The sequence below is a fragment of the Onychomys torridus genome, chromosome 17 (genome assembly GCF_903995425.1).
Source record: "Onychomys torridus chromosome 17, mOncTor1.1, whole genome shotgun sequence".
Taxonomy (NCBI): domain Eukaryota; kingdom Metazoa; phylum Chordata; class Mammalia; order Rodentia; family Cricetidae; genus Onychomys; species Onychomys torridus.
Window position 1 is genome coordinate 53,077,965 of NC_050459.1, and position 21,060 is coordinate 53,099,024.

At 42.9% G+C, this 21,060-nt stretch overlaps 1 protein-coding gene across 1 annotated transcript in view; it reads left to right on the forward strand.

Annotated features, from left to right (window-relative positions):
* The first annotated feature begins 268 nt into the window (after positions 1-268).
* Positions 269-21,060, forward strand: part of Nek1 (NIMA related kinase 1) — a 139,517-nt gene continuing 118,725 nt past the window's right edge. Inside the window, exons 1-4 of the mRNA XM_036209437.1 lie at positions 269-420; positions 4,479-4,709; positions 4,795-5,040; positions 9,085-9,136. Coding sequence (XP_036065330.1) covers positions 269-420; positions 4,479-4,709; positions 4,795-5,040; positions 9,085-9,136 — 681 coding nt within the window. The remainder of the gene's footprint in view (positions 421-4,478; positions 4,710-4,794; positions 5,041-9,084; positions 9,137-21,060) is intronic.

The window sequence follows — 21,060 nt, forward strand, 5'->3', positions numbered from 1 at the left end:
ACTCATGGAAGCCTTCCCAGTCAACAAGGGCCCAAATGCCAAAGACCAGCCCTGGATTCCCTCCCCTATAGCTGATCTCTCCCTCAGCAGGAAGGCAGCCAATGAGTCAGGCCCAGACTCTCCCTACTTTCAGTAGGTCCTTGCTCAATGGTCCATGCAGCTACAAACTTATTTCGATTGGTATCATTTGCTTAAAGCTGTGTTGGAGCCTGCAGTCTTTCTCAGTTGGAGATCAGCCTCTGAGGATCAGGCAGACTCCCAGGCCTAGATGAACATCTTACTTAATGTCCAGGTGGCCTATGATATGCTTACAGGGCATGGGGTATATGTCCATCCTGTGCACCAGGTCTCAGACCTGGCCCTCAAGGCCCTACAAGGGGCTCAGCCCAGCCTACAAGCACTAACATGCTCCTGCCCCTGGTGAGATGGAGAGATCCTATTTCCCTCCAATGGCAGCTGCCAGCCCCGCTGCTAACCCATGAGAGAGGGTATGCTTGTATTTTTCCTCAGAGTGCCACTATGCCAATGTGGGTCCCAGCAAGAGATGTACCAATATGTATACTCTTAGATCAGCCTGCTTTCACCAAGGAGAAAATCACCCAGGATGGGTAATGTATATACTTCCATTTCTTGCTTCTATTGCCCCTCTAAAGGCTGAAGACTTGTGGAGCCTTGTTTTTCCTCATTTTGTGTGATGCCTTTTGAAATGAGGAACATTAGTTTATCAGGCCAGGAGCTAGCTAAATATACTAAGGGCCCATGGTCAGCTAAGTTTCTATATTATCCATTGCAGCTAACACATGAAATTTTTCAATTAAATCAGACAAGAGCATAGCTTATGGCCTTTCACTCTTTATTTTTTGAAAAGGTTTGGCATGATATAAAGAGGCTGTTGGATCCCTCCTGGATTTCACTTTTGTTTTGATTGGAAGAGTGGTGCTTTTGATCTTTCTCCTTTTTAAGTGTGTCCTACCACATCCAAATATAACAGGTGGCCACTAAGGTGACTTTATAGGCGTTAATGGCTCTTAGACATCCAAATCATAGTCCTCCACAGGAGGTTATATATGCCTGGCTTTCTGAAATTCAAAAAGCAACTGCCTGACACTCCCCACCCTGGGTGCCTCCCTAAGGATGGATGCTCTTCGAGGGCTGGTAGTCAAAGATGGGAAAGAGCTCGATTGGCAAGTCAACCTAAGATAGGCACAGTCCAGTTGCTAAGCCCCCGCTGAGGTGGGTTAACCAGGCTGGAGCAAAGAACTCTGACTCTAGCTAAGTGCCCATGTAATAAAATAAAAGGGTGGATATGTAGTAGGCCAGGCCCATAGAGTTGAGGAAATGAGCTTAAATTAGTTGCCAAGCCATGCTTATAACATACTCCTTAAGAGCCAACCTGGAGTCGGCCTGAAGGCCTAGCAACAGGAGCTGTCAGAGTTCTTGATCACTGTCAGAGGTCCTGGTCATTGTCAGAGTTCCTAGTCACTGTCAGAGTTCCTGATTGTGCCCAGCCAATGAAGGATGACCACACAGATTGGGTCCTGGAAGGAGAGTAAATAAGGCCTTCCCTGTTATTGAATAAATGAGTTTGTTATTTGCTTTCAAAGGACTTCTGGTGTCTGTGTTGTTGATGTAGCGCCTTCTCACCCCCTCCCCCAAAAGAGCTGTTAGAATCCTAGCAACACATCCATATCATGGAAATATTTTGCAAGTATATTTGTGTGTGGCATGTGTGTTTGAATCTGTGGGCACACATGCAAGGGGTGTACATGTTCACAGGTGTGCATGTGGAGGCATGAAGTTGACATTATCTTCCTCAATTGCCCTCTGCTTTATCAAGGCAGGGTATTTCACTGATTATGGACTTCACTGGTTCTGGTCATTTTAGCTAGCCAGAATGTCCAATAAATCTCCTGTCTTTGCTTCCTGAATGCCTGGGGTACAGGCATCCAACAAGCCTATCCAGTCTTTTTACATGGGATCTAGAAAGCTGAACTCCAGTCCTCATGTTCACAGCAAGCTCTTTATCCCCTTAGGCACCTCCTCAGTCTGCTGATCATGAGATCCTTATATTGATAGGAATTTGGTGTTCTCTAGAGAGATGTTCAGGATCTACTGTTAAATTATTTATCCAAGTTGTGTATAATGTGTGTCCAATATATCATAAAATGGATGTTCCATATTTTAATGGTACACACTTTAAAAGATTAGGACTACCAAGCATACATTCATGAGTATTCTTGATGAGTAGAAGTGTAAATGAAGTTCAGAAACTATTCATATTGTTTGTGCACAGAAGTGAGCACTGAGGATGGAGGTTGAAAGCTTTATTTTTGTACACTTAAGACTACTAGATTGTTCCCAGGAGCAAAACTGCTTTTGTTTAAAAGGAATATCCAGTGGAGTTCTTAATAATCAAAAGTATTTATGCTGTAAAAATGAAACATTAACTAGTACAGGGGTATATAAACCAAAAAGGGAAACCACCAGATATTGGTGGGGTGTGGGGGCTGGGGGGTGGGGGAGGGTAGTTAGTTACCTAGATGTTCAGCAGGTCTGGGAAGCTTAGCTGTTTGCCAAATGGTATATGGGCACACAAGAATTTCGTAGTGGAAGACAGTTGAAATATTAAAAACTGGATAACACCAAATATTTTATAATAAATGGCTTGCCTTTTGACAGACCACTGGCAGGTCAAAGTATAGCTTTAATACACAGCTGAATCTCTATAAACTTTTGGCCCGGAAGAGGCAACCCCTGTGAAAAGGTTGTTTGACCTCCCCTCGGGGGTCATGCCCCATATGTTGAGAACCATTGTTAAAAAGAATTATCTTCAGACATATCTGACCAGTCATTCTTCATGCAGGCATTAAAAAATGAATTTGCTTAGATTAGTAGTTGGCACTGTCTTCCTGTCACTTTGCTAGATAGTGTTATGTGGGTAGAACTGGAATTGTACTTTAGACAGCAAAATTCCTGCTAGCTGAGGTTGGATGGGGCTAAAGATTAGAAGTAAAGGGGGAGAGAGAGAGAGAGAGAGAGAGAGAGAGAGAGAGAGAGAGAAAGAAAGAAAACAGTCTTTTGTAGCTGCATGAAAATTGAAGCGCCAAATCTCAACATTTATTTTTCTAGTGTACTAGCTTTGGTGGTCACCATCTGGCAAAGAAGCCCCAAATATGGCAAAGAAGCCCCAAATCTGTCTGTTTCCAAGTTAGAAATACTTACAAACTCCTGAATCTAGAAAAGTTGTCTTGAGTGTGTAGGGTGGGGAAGAATGGGAAAAACGGAAAGAGGAGGTAGACTTCTTTTATCTAAACCATCTGACCTCAGATCTCTGGCAAAGTCTGTCCAGTCTCTCCACTCTATCTGCATACAACACACAATAAGCTCAACACACAGCAACTGTGGTAATATACAAAGACACAATCTTCTTCCTCTTCAAGTATGGACTTTCTAGCTGTTCCAGATTATCCTAGGAGGTACTAAGTACTGAGTAAAGCTACTCAGGATGACACTCAGTGTGTTCTCACCTGTTTCAAATCCTGCACTGAAAGATTTTTAGTCTATTGTATACTACCTTCAGTATAAAACTTAAATACACAGTAGATGTAAAGGTGTAGAAAACTGTATTATAGATTTGTATTTTAAAAATTAAAGACAAAAAAATGATTCCTTTTATTAATTGCACAAAGTAGCTTACTAAAGTAATAAAGACATACTATTTTTTTGTTTTGAATTTTGAGACAGGGTTTCTCTGTGTAGTTTTGGTGCCTGTCCTCGATCTCACTCTGTAGACCAGGCTGGCCTCGAACTTAATGAGATCCTCCTGCCTCTGCCTCCCAAGTGTTGGATTTAAGAAGTGAGCCACCACTGCCCGGCTCAAAATAACTTTTTAAAGGCTTTTATTTAAAGGAAAATTATTTGTGTATATGTGGCATCCTCAGTTAAGTAACGAGCACTCACTCAAAGTGCCGTATCTGTGTACCCTGTGTGGGAAAGTTATGAATATGCTTTATTCAGTCTGAGATTCCTCAGCGAACTTCCCGCCTTCACTCAGCCCACTTCTTTCCAGTTTTACATTCTTCTTGGCACACTCATCTCTCACACCCTCCTTCTGAATCACAGGCTCCTTCCCTTCTTGGAGTGGCAACCCTGAAGCTCCGCCCTTCCCCATCCGTCACGCCCCCTGTCCACACCTCCCTGCTAGCATCATTTCAGCCTTCTCAAGTCTCCAGGGTAGCCTAGCCCCGGAGGCCCTATCACTCTCCGATGGCCCCGCCCCTTCCTGATGCCCCGCCCCAGTTCCTCCTCCCCGATCCCGCCCTACTCCCCTAGCCACGCCCAACTCGTTTCGCCCCGCCCCCAATCCATCCTTCCTAGTTTGCACCTATCCTCTGCTCCGCCCTCTGGCCCCGGCTCCTCTCTCCTCTAGGCCCGCCCCTTTGATCCCGCCTCCTTGAGATTTTCCCCTCACCTCCCAGGTCCTCCAAGGCAGCAGGCCCGATCCTACCCGTTTGCCTACACCGTAACCCCGCCCTTCCCCGAAACCCCGCCCCCATCATCCCCGCTAGTTCCGCCCCGCCCTGCAGGTACCGCCCCGTTCGCTTCGTCAGGCTAGCCCCGCCCCACCGCGCCTCCGGCTCCTCCCCTGCAGCACCGCTCCAAGTCGGCTCCTGCGCGCTGACGTCACACGCCGGCGACAGTGACGAGCAGCGGGCGGTTCCTCTCTCTACAGCGTTAGCCCCAGGGCTTTAGGGCGGCAACGTGCGGAGTCCTTACCTTGAGCCCGTGCTGTAGCCCGCAGCCGGGAATCCATGGTCACCGTGGCGAGGCGGGAGGACGCGGGCGGCAGGTAGCCTCCCCGTCCCGCACGCTGCGGCTCCGCGCCTGGCCGAGCCACCTGGACCCGGGAAGTTGGGGGCGGTACCCCGGCACTCCCCCTGTGCCGCCGCTGCCGTTTCCAAGGGGTCAGAAACCGCTGTGTTTGTTTCGTCCGCGTAGCCAGGACCCGTGGCACGGGCGTGTGCCTGGCCCGCCCGACGCGTCAGTCAGAGACCCGTGCCAGGTGTAGGAGTCGCAGTCTGGGCTGCGAGCGGCTGCTGGGGAAGACAGACTTGTTTTCTCTTCCAGCATGTCATTTTCGAAGTGCACCTTGGTGCCCCTGCCTTAAGTCCCATAGGAAGACACTGCCGCATCTAGCTAGACCGGTGTTTATGGTCGCCACTGTTATTCTGACTCAATTCCCGTGTCTTTGAGGTGAGTGGCTCGTTGTGGGGAGCAGTGATAGGCAGAGTGGTGAACTCACTGGGAGCGAGGAGACCTGGAGGGGTACTCAGTAGAGTGCATGGATGATACTCACCCAAGTGTTTGCACGTGAAGCACCTTCATCTCATTAAAATGTTAACGGGGAGGACCTGTGTGTAGCTCAAAGCAGTTCTTGGATATCATAAAATGACAAGGCAATCTCTGGATAAGCAGTTGTTTAAATAGATTAGATGCCTTTGATCTTACCTATATATTTTAATGAATGAATAACAGCTGATTACCCTAAAACAATGTATTGCTTCTCTTTTCATGATTTGACACAGTTTCCATGTGTAAAGTATTAAAAGTTTTACTACTTTAATAATTTAATGTAACTTTGGGGAGGGGTCCTGGAGATTGGTTACAGGACTTTATTTTTGTTAGGCTGGTGGGCTGCCAACTGCGTTATATACCCCGGGCAATTTTTTATTCTCTCCTGTAAGATCTCCGAGAAGCAGAAATATTTTTATTGCTACATAAATCACATCGGAAATGTTTGTGAAGGCTTAAAAGCCCTACTCCGTCTAACCTTTAATGATGGGCTTTTTTTTTTTTTTTTTTTTCAATATAGCAAGTAGAGATGATGGGCCACAGCCAAACACGAAGAGTAGTTACTTGTTTCTAGTTCAAGGATCTAGATGTCATCTATATTTAAAGTGGTCTCTTCTGGTGAAACCTGAGTAATCTATTTTCTGGAAAAACTGGTTTTTACACAGAAAAAAGTCTGCTAGAAATCTGATAAAGGCTGTGGAACTTAACCACAGAAGTTCTTTTGAGGTCATATTAATAATACATTGTATTCCAAGTAGGTTTTACACTATTCTGTTTTCTTGTTTAAATCATGGACATGATATCTTTTCATGCATATAAAGTTTTTCTTTGTATGGTGGTAGTTTCTACTACAAACTCCTTGGATAGTGTCTGGATATATTTACCGAGGAGAAAACAAAACACATACTGTGAAAAAAAAATAGTAGCAGTCCTCAATTTTGCTTTCTAATTCATTCTCAGTAATGAAAAATAGAGAATTTTCCTCTCTGAGTAGGCACTTGACCCCTTGCTACAGTTGATGTTGTTTCTATTGTTTTGGAAAAACCATGTGTATAGATTTTGCCTGCAGACAGAACCAGAAAATTTCTTGCCATCTGTTGTCATGTATTCCTAATGTTTCCCTCTGGAATAACCTGTCTATCAAATATCTGAAACAGCTAATGCTTAGTGCCTGTCAGTGTGTGTTTGATCTGATTGATGCAGTTTTAAATCCACGGACTCTGACAGTTTTCATCTGTGGTTCATAGTATTGTGTCCAACACTGTTTATTTGTAATAGTTCTTAGAAAAATGGAAAGGAAGATCTCTAATTTGACTAGAGTTGAAGTATATTTTTTCTGGAGCATAATTGACCTACTTAAAACAACATGATATTGTAGCAAAACTTTAAATGTTAAGGTGAAAAGTTTGGAAATGGGGAATTGTTCAAGATGTTTTCCCCTCCAGTGCTAAGGATCAGTCCCAGGGCCTGGTGCATAATAGGCAGGTGCTTCTGCCATCAAGCTATATCCTCATTCCTGTTCAGATATTTGAATTGGGCCAGCAAGATGGACCAGCAGGTAAAGGCCCTTGCCACCAAGCCTGATGACCTTAGTTCAATCTCCATGACCTACCTATATGGTGGAAGAAAGGAGCCAACTCCCACAAGTTGTCTTCTTAGTGTACACACACACACACACACACACACACACACACACACACACACACATTCTCTCTCTCTCTCTCTCTCTCTCCCCCTCTCTCCCCCTCCCTCTGTCTACCTCCCCTCCTCCCCTCTCAATGCATACATTTAAAAATTAAAGGAGGTGAAATTGATCTGCTCAGTATTCTTCCTACTTGTATTGGTATGCACGGCTGATTAAATTTAATTTTGTTGTTTTGACTAGCTAATCAATTATTATGGTTCAAAATTCAGACAATACAAAAGATTGAAGAATTCTCAACTGTTCGTTTCCCTTCTTTAGAAGCAATATTACTAGTTTTTTTTGTGTGTGTGTCCTTACAAAATTACTTCTTATATAAATACTTCTGTGTATGCATACGTAGATATGTATATAAATAAATGTAAACATGAATATATACATAGTTCCTTTTGCCACACAAATAGTGTTTGTTAGTTGTCAACTTAATACAAATCTAGACATATCTTGGAAAAGGGACTCTCAATTTAAAGATTGCATCAGTCAGATTGCCCTGTGGACATGTATGTGAGCATTTTCTTGATTAATGATTGGTGTGGGATAATGCAGCTTACTGTGTGGGTTGTGTCACCCTTGGACAGATGGTCCTGGGTTGTGTAAGACTGCCAGCTGATGCAGGTGGTATATTTTATTATTATATTTTCTTTCATTTCATATGAAATTATTTCCTAGTATAATAAATTAGTTGTAAGGTCTCTCAATTGGAATTATCTCTCTTCACCTTTCTTCTTACCAAGGGCAGTAGATTTGGCTTAACTGAATTAGAACCATAGTGCTCAGGATGTGGATGGCTGTTGCGACCGCCTCGACCAGCAAGGATGACGCAACACCGGAGCTCTTCTTTAAGCAGTTTATACAGGACCTTGTTAGTAGCGATGTCTCTCCCCGGGGCAAGCCTCTCCCAGCCCCTAAGTAGGTCTGGGCTACCAACCCCAGACAGCCACGTGGGCACTATCCACAGGTCCACACATATGCCAGCGGCACACGAATCCAGCCATAGCCAAATAAGGAGCTGTTTACCACAAAGAGTACTTGCCATCGGGAAGGCAGAGGGTGGAAGCCAGCGCCATCTTGAGGGTGCGGCTACACGCGGCTCTCTACAGTTTCCCCCTTTTTGTTTTACAAAGCAACAGGCAAGAGTAGAGGTCTGATCTCTGCTAAAATGGAACATGTACTAATGTTTGCCCAGGCGTCGTCCACCCAGAGAACACTAGACCCGTCCGATACCCTTTTCACAGAGGTGGGAGTTAAGGTACTAACCCACATGCAATCAGACTTGCTCTTCTTGAGGTCAGCATATCTTAGCCTCAAGTGCAGTGCGCAGGCCTCGCATCCTGTGCCTAAATATCTTTTAAAGTAGCCAACCAGGCTTGGGGGGACTGTCCTGCTTCAATGGCCATAAAGGCTTGGATAATCATGGCTGCATGGCGACGCTGTGAGATCCTAATGCGACAAATGCACCACAAGCATACTAGGGAGGTGAGCACCAGTAAGCCTACTAGGGCTCCTATTCCCGCCCACTCCTTCAGGTGATCCATAGCTGTAGCAATCCAAGAAGATAAACCCTCCGCCAGTCCGGTATCCATTCGGGTCGAATTCACCGTGACAATAGCCACCCTCAGCTGGTCCATCAGGTTATCAAACTCTCCGGTCCAATTGCCTAAAAGATAACTAGACAACCTTTTAGATAAATCTGCAGCATGGGTAAAATTATTATATTGGACACTAGTCACACATAACCCTTCATACTTCCATTGGCAGTCGAGTTGGGCAATCTGCCAGAGGGTATCAATTTGCTCTTGAACCAGGTCAATTCTCTGGTTGACCACCATCAATCCTCCTCGTATTTGAGCATTGATGCCCTTTTGCACATCCAGAGCATGTGCCACATTGGCAGAAAGATTATTCAAGGCCTGTGTCGTCTGTACAGTATGACTCATGGCAATGGCGGCTGTAGCGGCTGCAACAGCAGCCAAGGAAATAGCTGTAACAATGGCGGCAGTAATGCCAAAATCTCTTTTTTGTCTAAACAGGGTCATAGCATTAGGAGCATCAACGGACATAGGCGCCCAGCGAGGCATACGGGTAATTATGGCATAATCATATTTAGAAGCATTCCAGCATTGAGTATAAAAAAAGGTATTATGGCAAGATACAGGCCTCTCTTTGCTCACTATAAACAAGAATGGAGGATACATACAAACTGGAGTAGAATTATAAGTAATATTAGCGAGTGGCTTAACTCCATCATACGCACAGCCTGCATCAGTTCTGGCAGTGATGTCTGTGGATAACGGGCCAGGCACAGAATCCCAGGAGCCCCAAGGCTTGGAGCTACTCCATGAGAACTGACTAATCCCATGCACTCCCCCAGCAATCATAACTAGGGGCTCTAAATTCATGCAACTTCCATTAATGCCACACAATAGCCAATTATCAAAAGGATTAGAAATAGACAACTGAGAGGGATTTTGCTCACTGTAATTACTATGCAAAAGTCTGATTAAAGTCTGTGCTTATTCCAGGAGAAAAAGTGAAACTCTTCCCTTGATTGGCCCAGATCACAGTACGAGACTGACAACCTGTCCAGGGCCAGACGTTCCCTCCATCTTGACCCCAACAAAAGGGGGCCCATTTTGGCTGACCAGGTGTATCATTTCCCAACACTTTAGCAGGCCACTATCCAGACACCCAAGAGGCATTGGCTGAAAAACAAGGGCCTGGTCCAGCCAAATCAAACCATCCAGCCGTCTGGTTATATATCAAGACGCATGGGGAAACATTTGATCTGTTTCTGACAATTTGGAAACAGAGTTCCGTTTAAATCAAAAGACCTGTTTTCTCCTATAGGAGCTTCCTCTGGGTCCATAGGGAGGTATGGAACATCCATACTTTTATTACTACTGAATAGCCGTGGGAATAATATTGCATCATGACGGACTGGCATTGGTCTCGGGAACACTGACAGTATCCCCCATCTTAGGTCCGTCATTCCCAGCTGAATCATCATTAGCGCTAACAGGGAGATCACCGTCTGCACAGACATGTTCTTCTTGGCAATGGACTCTTCTCATGAGGCGCTCAGGAACCCACACCGGGTCTTGCTGATCCTGTGGGAAAACACAAACAGAACCTCGTGCCCATGTCAGCACGGGATCGGGTCCATGCCAAACACCTGTCAAGGCATCTTTCCATTTCACCATTCCTTTAGAAGGACTGTGCTGACAATGATGCCTGTCTGCAGCAGAACAATTGGAAGCATCCAAATTCAAAAAATTCAGGGTAAATAATGCAAGAGAGAGTCTGTCCTTAGGGGTACGGCCATAGCCTATTCCCCCTTTTTGTTTTTGAAGCAATTCCTTCAAGGAGCGATGAGCACGCTCCACAATGCCTTGACCTTGTGGATTATATGGTAGGCCATGTACAAGTTGCACATTCATCTGTTGACAGAAGGAAGCGAACTTCTGTCCGGTATATGCAGGACCATTGTCTGTTTTTAACTGTTGAGGCTTACCCCATGCTGCCCAAGTTTCTAAGCAATGAGCAATAACATGAGAGGCTTTCTCTCCTGCCATTGGGGTGGCATGAATGATTCCAGAGCAGGTATCAACAGATACATGTACGTATTTGACACGTCCAAATTCAGAGATGTGTGTAACATCCATTTGCCATATTTTTAGGGGGAACAGACCACGAGGGTTAACTCCTAATCTAGAAGGATGATGAAAAATGACATATTGGGGACAATCTAGTACCATCTTTCGTGCATCCGCACGTGAGATAGAAAACTTTTGTTGTAATGTTCTTGTATTAACATGAAATTCTTTGTGGAAAGCATGTGTTCGTTGTATGGCAGAAGCCACAAACATCCATTCCTGTCTAGTACATTGGTCCACTATATCATTGCCTTTAGCCAATGGACCTGGCAGACTGGTATGTGCGCGGATGTGTTGCACAAAAAAGGGATTCTTACGTTGCCAGATCAGTTTCTGTAATTGGCCAAACAATGAGCTAACAGGGCTAGAAGATTTGATGGGCCCTGCACATTCAAGGCTTTTCAAAGCATTAACAACATAACTAGAATCTGACACTAAATTAAATGCAAACGGACAAGCCTTGAAAACTTCAAGAACTATTGAAAGCTCCACCTGTTGGGGTGCACCTGGCAAGAATTGATGCTTTACAGGTTCAGTAGAATCCACCATATAAGCACCACAGCCTGTCTTAGACCCATCTGTAAATATAACACTTGCTCCTGGAATGGGCTGGGAAGCAGTTACCTTAGGGAAAACTACAGGATGTTCTTTAAAGAAAGTTAATAGTGGATGTTTAGGATAATGGCAATCTATGTGTCCTGGATAGGTACAACGCAGTATTGCCCAATCATCTATGGCAGCACATAATATCTTGAGTAGAATCATAAGGAACAACTAGCGTTTGTGGTGATGTTCCAAAATATTGTAAACACTGTTGAATACCCTGTTGTGCAAGTAATGCTACAGCAGTAGGATAATACTCAATTGATTTTGTAGGTGAGATTTTAGCATAAATCCATAATAAGGGTCCTTTTTGCCATAAAATCCCCGTAGGTTGTAACTGGGTAGGCAGAATGCACAGGGTAATATCATCATTATTTTGTATTCTTTGAAGAAAAGCCCTTTGTAGCCTATCCTCTAATTTTGTTAAGGCTTCTCGGGCTTCATTGGTTAGTTGCCTCGGTGAATCCAAGGCTGCATCTCCAATTAGAATATCATATAATGGTTTTAATTCATAATTGGCCATTCCTAAACTTCCTCTTATCCAATTTATATCTCCTAATAATTTCTGAAAATCATTCAATGTGCAAAGATGATCCTTCCTTAACTCTACCTTTTGTGGCATGATAATGATAATTAGTTATTTTAGAGCCAAGATAATTGACAACTTTGCTCTGTTGCACCTTCTCAGGGGCGATACAGAGTCCCTTTTGCTTTAGCAGTTCTACATTCCTTAGTGCACTGTTCATAAACCAACTGCTTAATTAATGGCATGGCTGTATCAGGATCACCAAATATCTTTCCAGCTGCATCCACTAGGCGAGCTACAAAGTCTGAGAAGGGTTTCATAGGTCCTTAGACAATTTTAGTGAGATTACCACTAACTTCTCCTCTATTGGGCAATGCCTTCCAAGCTCTGGTAGCAATGTTGTTAATTTGCTCATAAACCTGGATAGGATACCCATTCTGCTGATTTGCAAATCTACCTTGTCCAAGTAACATATCCATATCCCAAGCAGCTTGGCCTCCACCAGCAGCCCTGTTAGCTGCAGCCTGTTCACTAGCTAACTCTATCAGAAAGGCTTTCCAATCTAAATACTGACCAGAACTTAAACAGGCTCGTGCAAGGTTCATCCAGTCTGATGGAGTCATAGCATGCCTATGCAGAGCTTCCAGCTGAGCTACTGTAAAGGAAGCTGTAATACCATATGTCCTGACAGACTCTGCTAATGATTTGATAATCTTGAAATCTAGAGGTTCATGATATCTCTGATTCTGAGGATTCTGAAATACTGGGAATGCAACTTGCATTTCCGTTCTAACTTCTCTCCATACTCTAGAACTAAAAGACACTCCGCCCTCTGCCCTCATTGCTCCAGGATACGGAGGGGGAGCAGAAGGGACCATGCTCTCATGGCCCTTTTCTAACTGTTTGGATCCTCTTCTCTCTTTTCCTTTCTTTCTAACCTTCACTCGTTGCAATAACTCACAAACGGATTCAACATCCTCATCATCCAAGACAGAGTCGGAGAGATCGGAAGCACCCGAGTCTTCCAACTCAGAAAGGCTAGGATATAAACTTGTATGTTTTTCCTCATCTTTTGCCTCTTTATTCTTTCTTGACTCTGCCTTTTCAGGTACTGCTTTCTCTGAGGTTGCCTTTTTTGATCTTTCTTCCTGCAGTATTTCCAGAGCAGTTTGGCCATTCTCAACCGTTTCACTGCATCTCTGATCTTCTAAACATCCTCTTATTAGTTTCCAGACTGGTCTAACCCCATGCTTAAGTGTGCCTGGCTCTGTGGCGAAGTCTAGGTCTCTTCCCAATTTCTCCCAGGAAGACACTGTAAGACTTCCCGAAATTGCAAACCAAGGAGCAACAATATCACACTCTTCCAGAAACCGTTCTAGGGTGCTTTTTTTAATTTTCAATTTGTTAGAAGCAGCTCATTAAGAGCCAGAAAAATTGGGTGCGAGGAGGAAGCGCCCATGTTAGTATATCCTTTCTTCCTCAATTTGAGAAGTTTCTCCGAGGTTTCTCGGAGCCTTTACCGAACAGCTCCAGCCCTCTGGTTTCACTTGCTTGTTTTGTTATTCTAATTACCCGTCCGCTATAGTCGTGGCTCTACTGTCCCGCTCCCCCTTTGTCTACAGGAGAGAGCAAAAAACCCGCTTTTGTCGTGGATCCTCAATTTATCTGAGGACTTACCGGTATACCCCCTGACTGCAGAAAGTTCTGAGCCCCACGGAGAGACGTGGTAGATTCCCCGTAACAGGCCACCACTTGTTGCGACCGCCTCGACCAGCAAGGATGACGCAACACCAGAGCTCTTCTTTAAGCAGTTTATTCAGGACCTTGTTAGTAGCGACGTCTCTCCCCGGGCAAGCCTCTCCCAGCCCTTAAGTAGGTCTGGGCTACCAACCCCAGACAGCCACGTGGGCACTATCCACAGGTCCACACATATGCCAGCGGCACACAAATCCAGCCATAGCCAAATAAGGAGCTGTTTACCACAAAGAGTACTTGCCATCGAGAAGGCAGAGGGTGGAAGCCAGCGCCATCTTTAAGGTGCGGCTACACGCAGCTCTCTACAGATGGCAGTAAAATGAAATACTAGGGACATTAATAGGTGTAGATGTAATTCTGAACAGTTTTGTTAAATAAGAAACACAGAGCCAAATGCAGAGTTAAAAGCCCAGAGATCAGAGAGCAGTAGCCAAAAGCTGAGACCACCTTTTTACCACCCGATGCCGCTGCTGTCCTTCCCCTGAGAAAGAGACCTACTGCCTGTGTGTCTTTTTTTGGACTTCCTGTTTTGCCTTGTCATTTGTTGTGAACCCAACCATATGACCTCCTCATCACTGCCTGTCTATACAGACCTCCAGGTATCTGTGGTTGGTATTGAGATTAAAGGCATGTGTCTCCATACTGATGGTGTCCTTGAACACACAGAGATCTGCCTGTCATGCGATCAGGATTAAGGGCATGTGCTATCTCTGCCAGACTTCTGTTAAATGGCTTGTTATTAGCTCTGACCCCCAGGCACTTTTATTTATTAACATACAAATAAAATCACATTTCAGCACAAATAAAATATCACCATAAATAGGTTCTGCCTTCTTGTTATTGTTGTATCCAGAGTCCTCCAAAGACCACCAAGAGACCAAATCTGATGCAAAAGCAAAGAGTCTTTTTACTGTTGCGAGTTAATTCGGGCCTCTCTGTGGGTCTAATGCAGCAGCAGAGTAGGAGAGCCCCCGAGTAGCAATGGGGCAGGGTTTTTAATACGGGTAAAACAAGGGGGAGGGGTCTTGGGGTCTACAGACTACATAGGAACAGACTCAGGATTGGTTTATGCAAGTGGCAATCAAGTTAGTAACTTTTAATTGGCTAGGGTTAGTTGGGGTTACTGTCTTCCATTTTGGGGCAGGCCTGGACAAGTCCCAGGTTTTGTCCTTGAGCTGCTATGGAGGGTGGCTAGCCTAGCATGTACTGACTGTGGGGGCTGGCTCAGTGGCCCAGGCTTGGTGCGTCCTATCTCCCTGTCTCTGCTGGCAGGGGCATCACTGATTGTCTTTTCTTCATGGCCCTCCTAGAAACTACTTGCTCAAGGCTCAGGAAACGGAAATTGAGGCCTATTCTCTTAGAGAAGACTGAGCAGCCTGTTAGGGCATCTGCTTGGTCCTTTTAATATAGTCCCTAAAAAGGACTTGGCAATTAAATTTGGAGGAGGAGCCATGTGGGAGAGCCCGTTTTCAGGTTCCTCATGGCTTTATCCAGCAGGTCCTCATAGAGAGGATGATTAGGACCACGGGCCTGAGTGCAGGTGTCTGAGATGGTCTGCACTTGGCTGTGCTGGGGGAGGTCTTTTCCTCCACCCCTTGGCGGCTCTATATTTTCTGTCTATCTCCGCAATCTAAATCCCTCTATGTATTATTTCCTGCTGCTCGCACTCAAGAAAACTCTGGGGAACTGTGGGGTTCGTGGGTAAACGCCCCACAGAATGGTGCCATGAACAGGGACTAAAGATAAAGAAAAGGAGGCGGGGGGGTGGGGGGCTAAAGACAAAGTAATAGTGACTAAATATAAAGGAAAAAATATTTTTATTACAAAGTTTTCAGCAAAAGTGTTGAAGTCGGGTCCTGCCAGTGGAAAGTGGCATGCTGGTGTTATGGAATGAATATATATATATATGAGGCAGGGGGTTTTATCCAGAGAAAAGGAAAAAACGGACTGGAAGGATGTCCGATGCTGCAGTGCAAAAATCTCTTCTATCAAAATTTCTATCTTCTATCCCTTTCTCAGTTTCTATATGTGAAAAATAAGTGTAAGGTATAGTGTAGTAATATAGTGTAGGAAAAACTTAAAAGTGTAAGATCATGTAGAAAAAATTAAGTAAGGCAACTAGACAGAAAAACTTCAATTTTCTAACTTTGGGGGCTATGAACACAAACTGGGAAAAAAAATCTTTGAGTTTTATGGATAATAAAAAAGCTCTTCTTTGAGCTTATTGGGAAGAAAAAATTTTCCTATGGAAGCTTTTGTCCTGGGGACAGCTGAAATACTAAGTCCAAGCAGCAGGAGAAAGTGATTTCTCCCTGAGGCAAAAATGGAGGTGTAAGAAGCCAAAAACTTTAAAGTTCAGAAGTTTTGGGAAAAGTTGGTCTTTCTCTTTCTTGGGGAAAAAAGATCTTTCTCTTAAACTAAAAGCTTTTCTTGGAAAATTTGGGGAAAAAACTCTCTAAAAAGCCTTAATCTTTCTCTCTCAAACTGAAAGCTCTTTTAAAAAACTTAAAAACTAAAGCCTTTAACTTTCTCAGAAAGACAAAAATTAGAATCACCTGAGATTAGCTCTAAGGGAAAACAAACCTCTTCAGACAGCAAAACCTCTCTAAGTTCTGTCTTTCAGGCTTTAAAAATCCTTCCTGCAACGCAGGAGGCAGGGATGGAGTTCCTAAAAACCTCTCTTCTAAGATAGTAAAAGCCGGTGGGTCTGAGTACCCTGAGGGAAATGCTTGGGAGAGTGCGGGTGAAGAGCCTTAAGGAGCCCAAAAGGGCAGAAAACTCTTCCTGAGCAAAGTAAAAAAGCCAAGCCTTTCAGTTACAGCTGAGCTGAGGCATCCAGGTTTTGGTTTGTGAGTGAGCATTTCAGAATGAAAAGGTGCTCCTAATTACCCTAATGCATAGATCCCCGAAGCAATGCAAACTGTTAGCATTGTATCCTCACTTCTGACCAACAACCCGACTGGCCAGCCTCTCTGAATTGAAGAAGTGGGTTTCGGGGATACTAGGGTTCCTGCAGTTGTAAACTTCCTGGAGAACACAGCTGAGGCAGGAAGGTGCAGGACCCGGGGGAACTGCAAATGCAGAAAGCTAAAGCTGGGGGAGCGGCACAGTAGCCCACTTTCCTTCCAGTCCTGGCTTGGCAGGTCCGCAGCTGCAAAAAGAAATCTGGGAAAAGCTTTCCTATCAGGGAAAGCAGGGAAGCCAAAATGCATCTGCAGTTTGTCGAGTTTGATTGCTGTCTGGGGAAAGAGCCCATGTAGGGCAAACCGGAGAACTATCCAGGAGTAAAGCTTTCTTTTCTATCAGAGAAATCATCTTTATGAGAAAAGCTTTGTTTCAACTGACTCTTGGTGAGATGATGGAGTGTAGCCCTAAGGGGTGTCTGCCTCTTGCATAAGCTTTGTCCTTGAACACAAGGACAAACAAATGCAACCCACGGGGGGGGGGGGGGGGGGGGGGGGGGGGATTGAGCCAGGTGAAGGCCTGATTCGAGTTTAGAGCTGGCAAAAATCTCCCTTGTTAGAAAAGCAGAATCTTGATTTTCAGTCTGTACGTAAACCACACAGACCTTGAAAGTAGAGACGGACTAAAGCCCCTACTTTCAGAAGCAGAAAAGCTGCCACTGTGGCAATGGAAAATGTTTCTGGGGCAGAGGGAAGAAACTGAGACCAAACTGGGAGCTGTCTGGGAGAAAGACTCTCTGAAGAAGACGTAGGAAGGGACAGATTCCTCCCCCCAGAAAATGCAAAATCTGAGGAAAGCTGCTAGAATTTGAGGTAGATCCTGGGGGAGAAAAAAAAGCCCCTACCTCCAAAGGCAGCTAGCAGAGATGCAGAGCTGCAGCCTGAGATATCTGAAGCTCTGCATTTCGGGGGAAGGAACAAGGAAAATGAGAATAAGATCAGTGGGAGACAGTCTTTCTGAAGGAGCTGTGGAAACGCTCTGTTGTAAATGCTTTTGTTTTTCACTGACTGGCTAAGGAAAAACACCCCAAGGAAAGGTGCTGTCAAGTGCCCACCTCAAACGCGTACTAAGAGGCAGGTGCAGTTCTGATTCGGGTCTGGTGTCCCATAAAACAGCCGATACCTGTTGAAGCCAGCTTAGAGCAGAAATCTCCTGATGTCCCATAATTGAAAACTTAAAACGCTTATTCAAATCTCAGGTTGCAAAAGCAAGAAACTTTGAAAGCGAGCCTGTAGAAAGTCATCCCAGGCCCAAAAAGAACTAAGGGAAACGGAGTCCATAAGGTAGCTTGCAATAAAGGACTGCTATAAGAGAAATGCATTCTGGAAAAGGTTTTTCCGCTAAAGATGATGAAATTGCCCTGAAAGACTTTTGTCAGCTCGAAAATACATTCATAGTAAACTTAAAATACAGCTTTTAAAAGATTAAAAAGGAGGAAAATCGTCTAGAATTTCTTGAATGTCAGTTTCAATGAAAAAAGGGATATGGAACTTGGAGATTTGCCATTTTGGGCACCTTTGCGAAAATGCCTTATTTTCCCTAATAGCTGTGTAAGTAATTTTTGCTAGGAGCTTTACAGTAATTCAACGGGAATTTCACCCTCATCCTGAAGTAATGAATTTGGGAAAAGGGACAGCCTCTAACTAGAAACCGTTTATCTACAAGCCACTTTAAAATCCTTAAAGCAAGAGAAAGCAGTCCATAAACTGAACATGGTTTTAGATATGAAGAAACTTATGGGACATTTAAAAAGTTCTTTGCCTTGAACAAACAGCCTGCAATGAATGATTCCTCTGCAAATCTAATAAGCAGACAAGGAAACAGGCATTCGAAAAGAAATGACTGCTTTATAGATGGGAAACAAAGTTCAGAAAATCTAGCTGTCTTACAAAATAGAGTTGCTTCACCTGAAAGTTCCTTTTAAGAAATCAATGCTAAATATCACAGCTGTTAACATCAGGGGTTAAAGCTAATGAAGAAAATACTAAATCCTGAAAATGCTTTTCCTCTGAGTAAGCTAATTAAGTATATGTTTCATGAAAGAACATCTGTGTTCTTGACTCCTTTGAATAGTAGCAGTTTTGGTGAAAATATTGTGCTAATAAAAATATCAGAAACATCAACATTGTTAAAGAACTCATGGCAAATACAGCTTTAAAAATTAAGAAGGGGGAAAATTGTATCGGAGTTTGAGTATGAAAACCAGCTAAATCAAACTTCCTGATACTAAGGTTCCATCTTGCAGTCTGGGGATAGTAAGAGGATAATGAGGCTTTCAGACTGCTGGAGTTTGAGACAATTGTAACTAAGTGTCAGCAATGTTTCCAGACCGGTTCAAAGCTGGAGGTCTGGAACCTCACTCCAATTTAGACAACTATCTTCTTCTGTCGGGAAATTGACTGTTAGGGAATGACTAGCTAAACAATCCAGAAACAGAATATTCTCACAAGGTTTTTCTTTGTTCTTTCTTTTGGGTTTGCTGTAAACTGATGTTCTATAGTTTAAGTATAAATAAGTAGATGTTAGTATGTTATATGTGAAAGTGTAAACATAGGAAATTCATAGCAACAGAAGCCACTAAATCCCAGAGTTGAGAGAGCTGTTAAGGAATTACACTTGCTTCAGTATATCAAGAACTTTCAGAGTATCAAAGCTGTCTATAAGCTCCGAACTTTAGAAATGATTTGCGTACTTCCTGTCTAGTTAAGAGAATCTTTCTAATAGAGATAGTGATGAAAACTAAGAGTAAGAAGTAGAAAGTTACGAAGAGATTGGATTGGCTTATATGCCCTTCATACAATTCTCCCAATCTTACAACTCCAAGCAAACTCTTAACAGAACCTTTGAATTAACATAAATGGTGCTAACAGAACATAGGAAACACTTCTGATGTATTCACATCAAACTTAAATATTTCCTTAACTCCACAAAACCAGGTGCATTAATATCAACAGGTTAAATGTAATTTCTGCAAACGTAATTCAACCATATTCACTCGTAACTCCTCCTTTTAAAACAATCTCAAACCTGCTTAGAAGAAAACCCAAACTTTCACAATTCCTACAAACCCGCATTGAAAGGCAATATTCTCAATCTAACCATTAATACTTTGAAAACTTTTGGCAAAACATCCAAAAGCAGTTTCTTAGTAAAACTCTTTACACTTTGAAGTATAAAACTCTTTACACTTTGAAGTATAAAACTCTTTACACTTTGAAGTAATCTCCTAGTATACCCATTTGCTTTTCTTACTAACAAAACATAACATTAGTCCACTCAAATAAATTTTTTTAATTAAATAGACTAAGGAATATTAATTCTCCCTTTATATTTTTTCAAGCAAAATCTCAAGCCTAGTTAGAAAACCCAAACTTTTCCATTTAAACAGTTCCATTAGTAACACAAAGCAATTCATGAATCACCAGTTAATAAAGCATATATACGTACACAAAACTGCATCTTGAGTCTAAGTAGAAACAATAAATTTCTTCATTTAAACAGTTCCATTTTTAACACAACTAATTCCAGAAAACAGTTCCTAGATCATTACCATAAGTAAATTCAAAATCATCCCATTGCAATGAAATCACTATTGTTCATTTCATTTAAGTCCCAAAATTCAAATGATAAATTCTGATATGAGACATCCAAATATGAAGGAATCCGTAACAAAAAAAAAAAAAAAAAAATGAGATAAAACTACAAAAAGATTTAAGTTCAGAAAGTTCAAAAAAAGTAAATTCTGGTATCAGGCTTTCACTTCCAAATATGAAGAGACGTTTTTACAGCCAAAATTTTCTGCAGTTAACAATTTTATTTCAAACAAGCGTCTCTGCAACTTTCATTCTTAAGTCAGAGACTTTAGTTACAGTAATATTTTAAACTGCACCGTTTTTGCTGTTAGCTCAGGTTTTTCTGTGTTGCATTGATTTTCCACGGATCTCAGCTGCGGATGCTTTGTTGTGCTGGTTCTGGCGTCCACCATTCTTAGCGGCTTCTGGAGCTTTTGAAACCACTCAGACTGCCTGCTTTGCAGTCTACTAGGACACTACCTTCTGTGTCTCAGGTTCTTTCACCATGCACATTAAGAATAGACTCACACTAACATTTACACTTTTTCACAAACTCACATATAACAACATATCTTGCAAAGCATTTGGACTCACATTCAACATTTACACTTTCACATACAACAGATTAACCTCTACTTATTTATACTCCTTAAGGAAACTATAGAACTACTTTAGCAAATATATTATTTACTTCTTATTTTCATCTTTTACAACTAGCATCTTTACTTATTATAAGCTTATAACTACATGTCTTAGGACTACCTTAGATTACAACTAGCATCTTTTACTTATACTTCTTGCAAGCTTATATTCTTACTGAAATTGTATAGATCTATTTTACAAACTTATATAGGGCTACCATTAGCATATATCTAGCTTAGCACACACCTCAAGATTTCTTAACACTTATATTATCTTCCAACAAGACAGTAA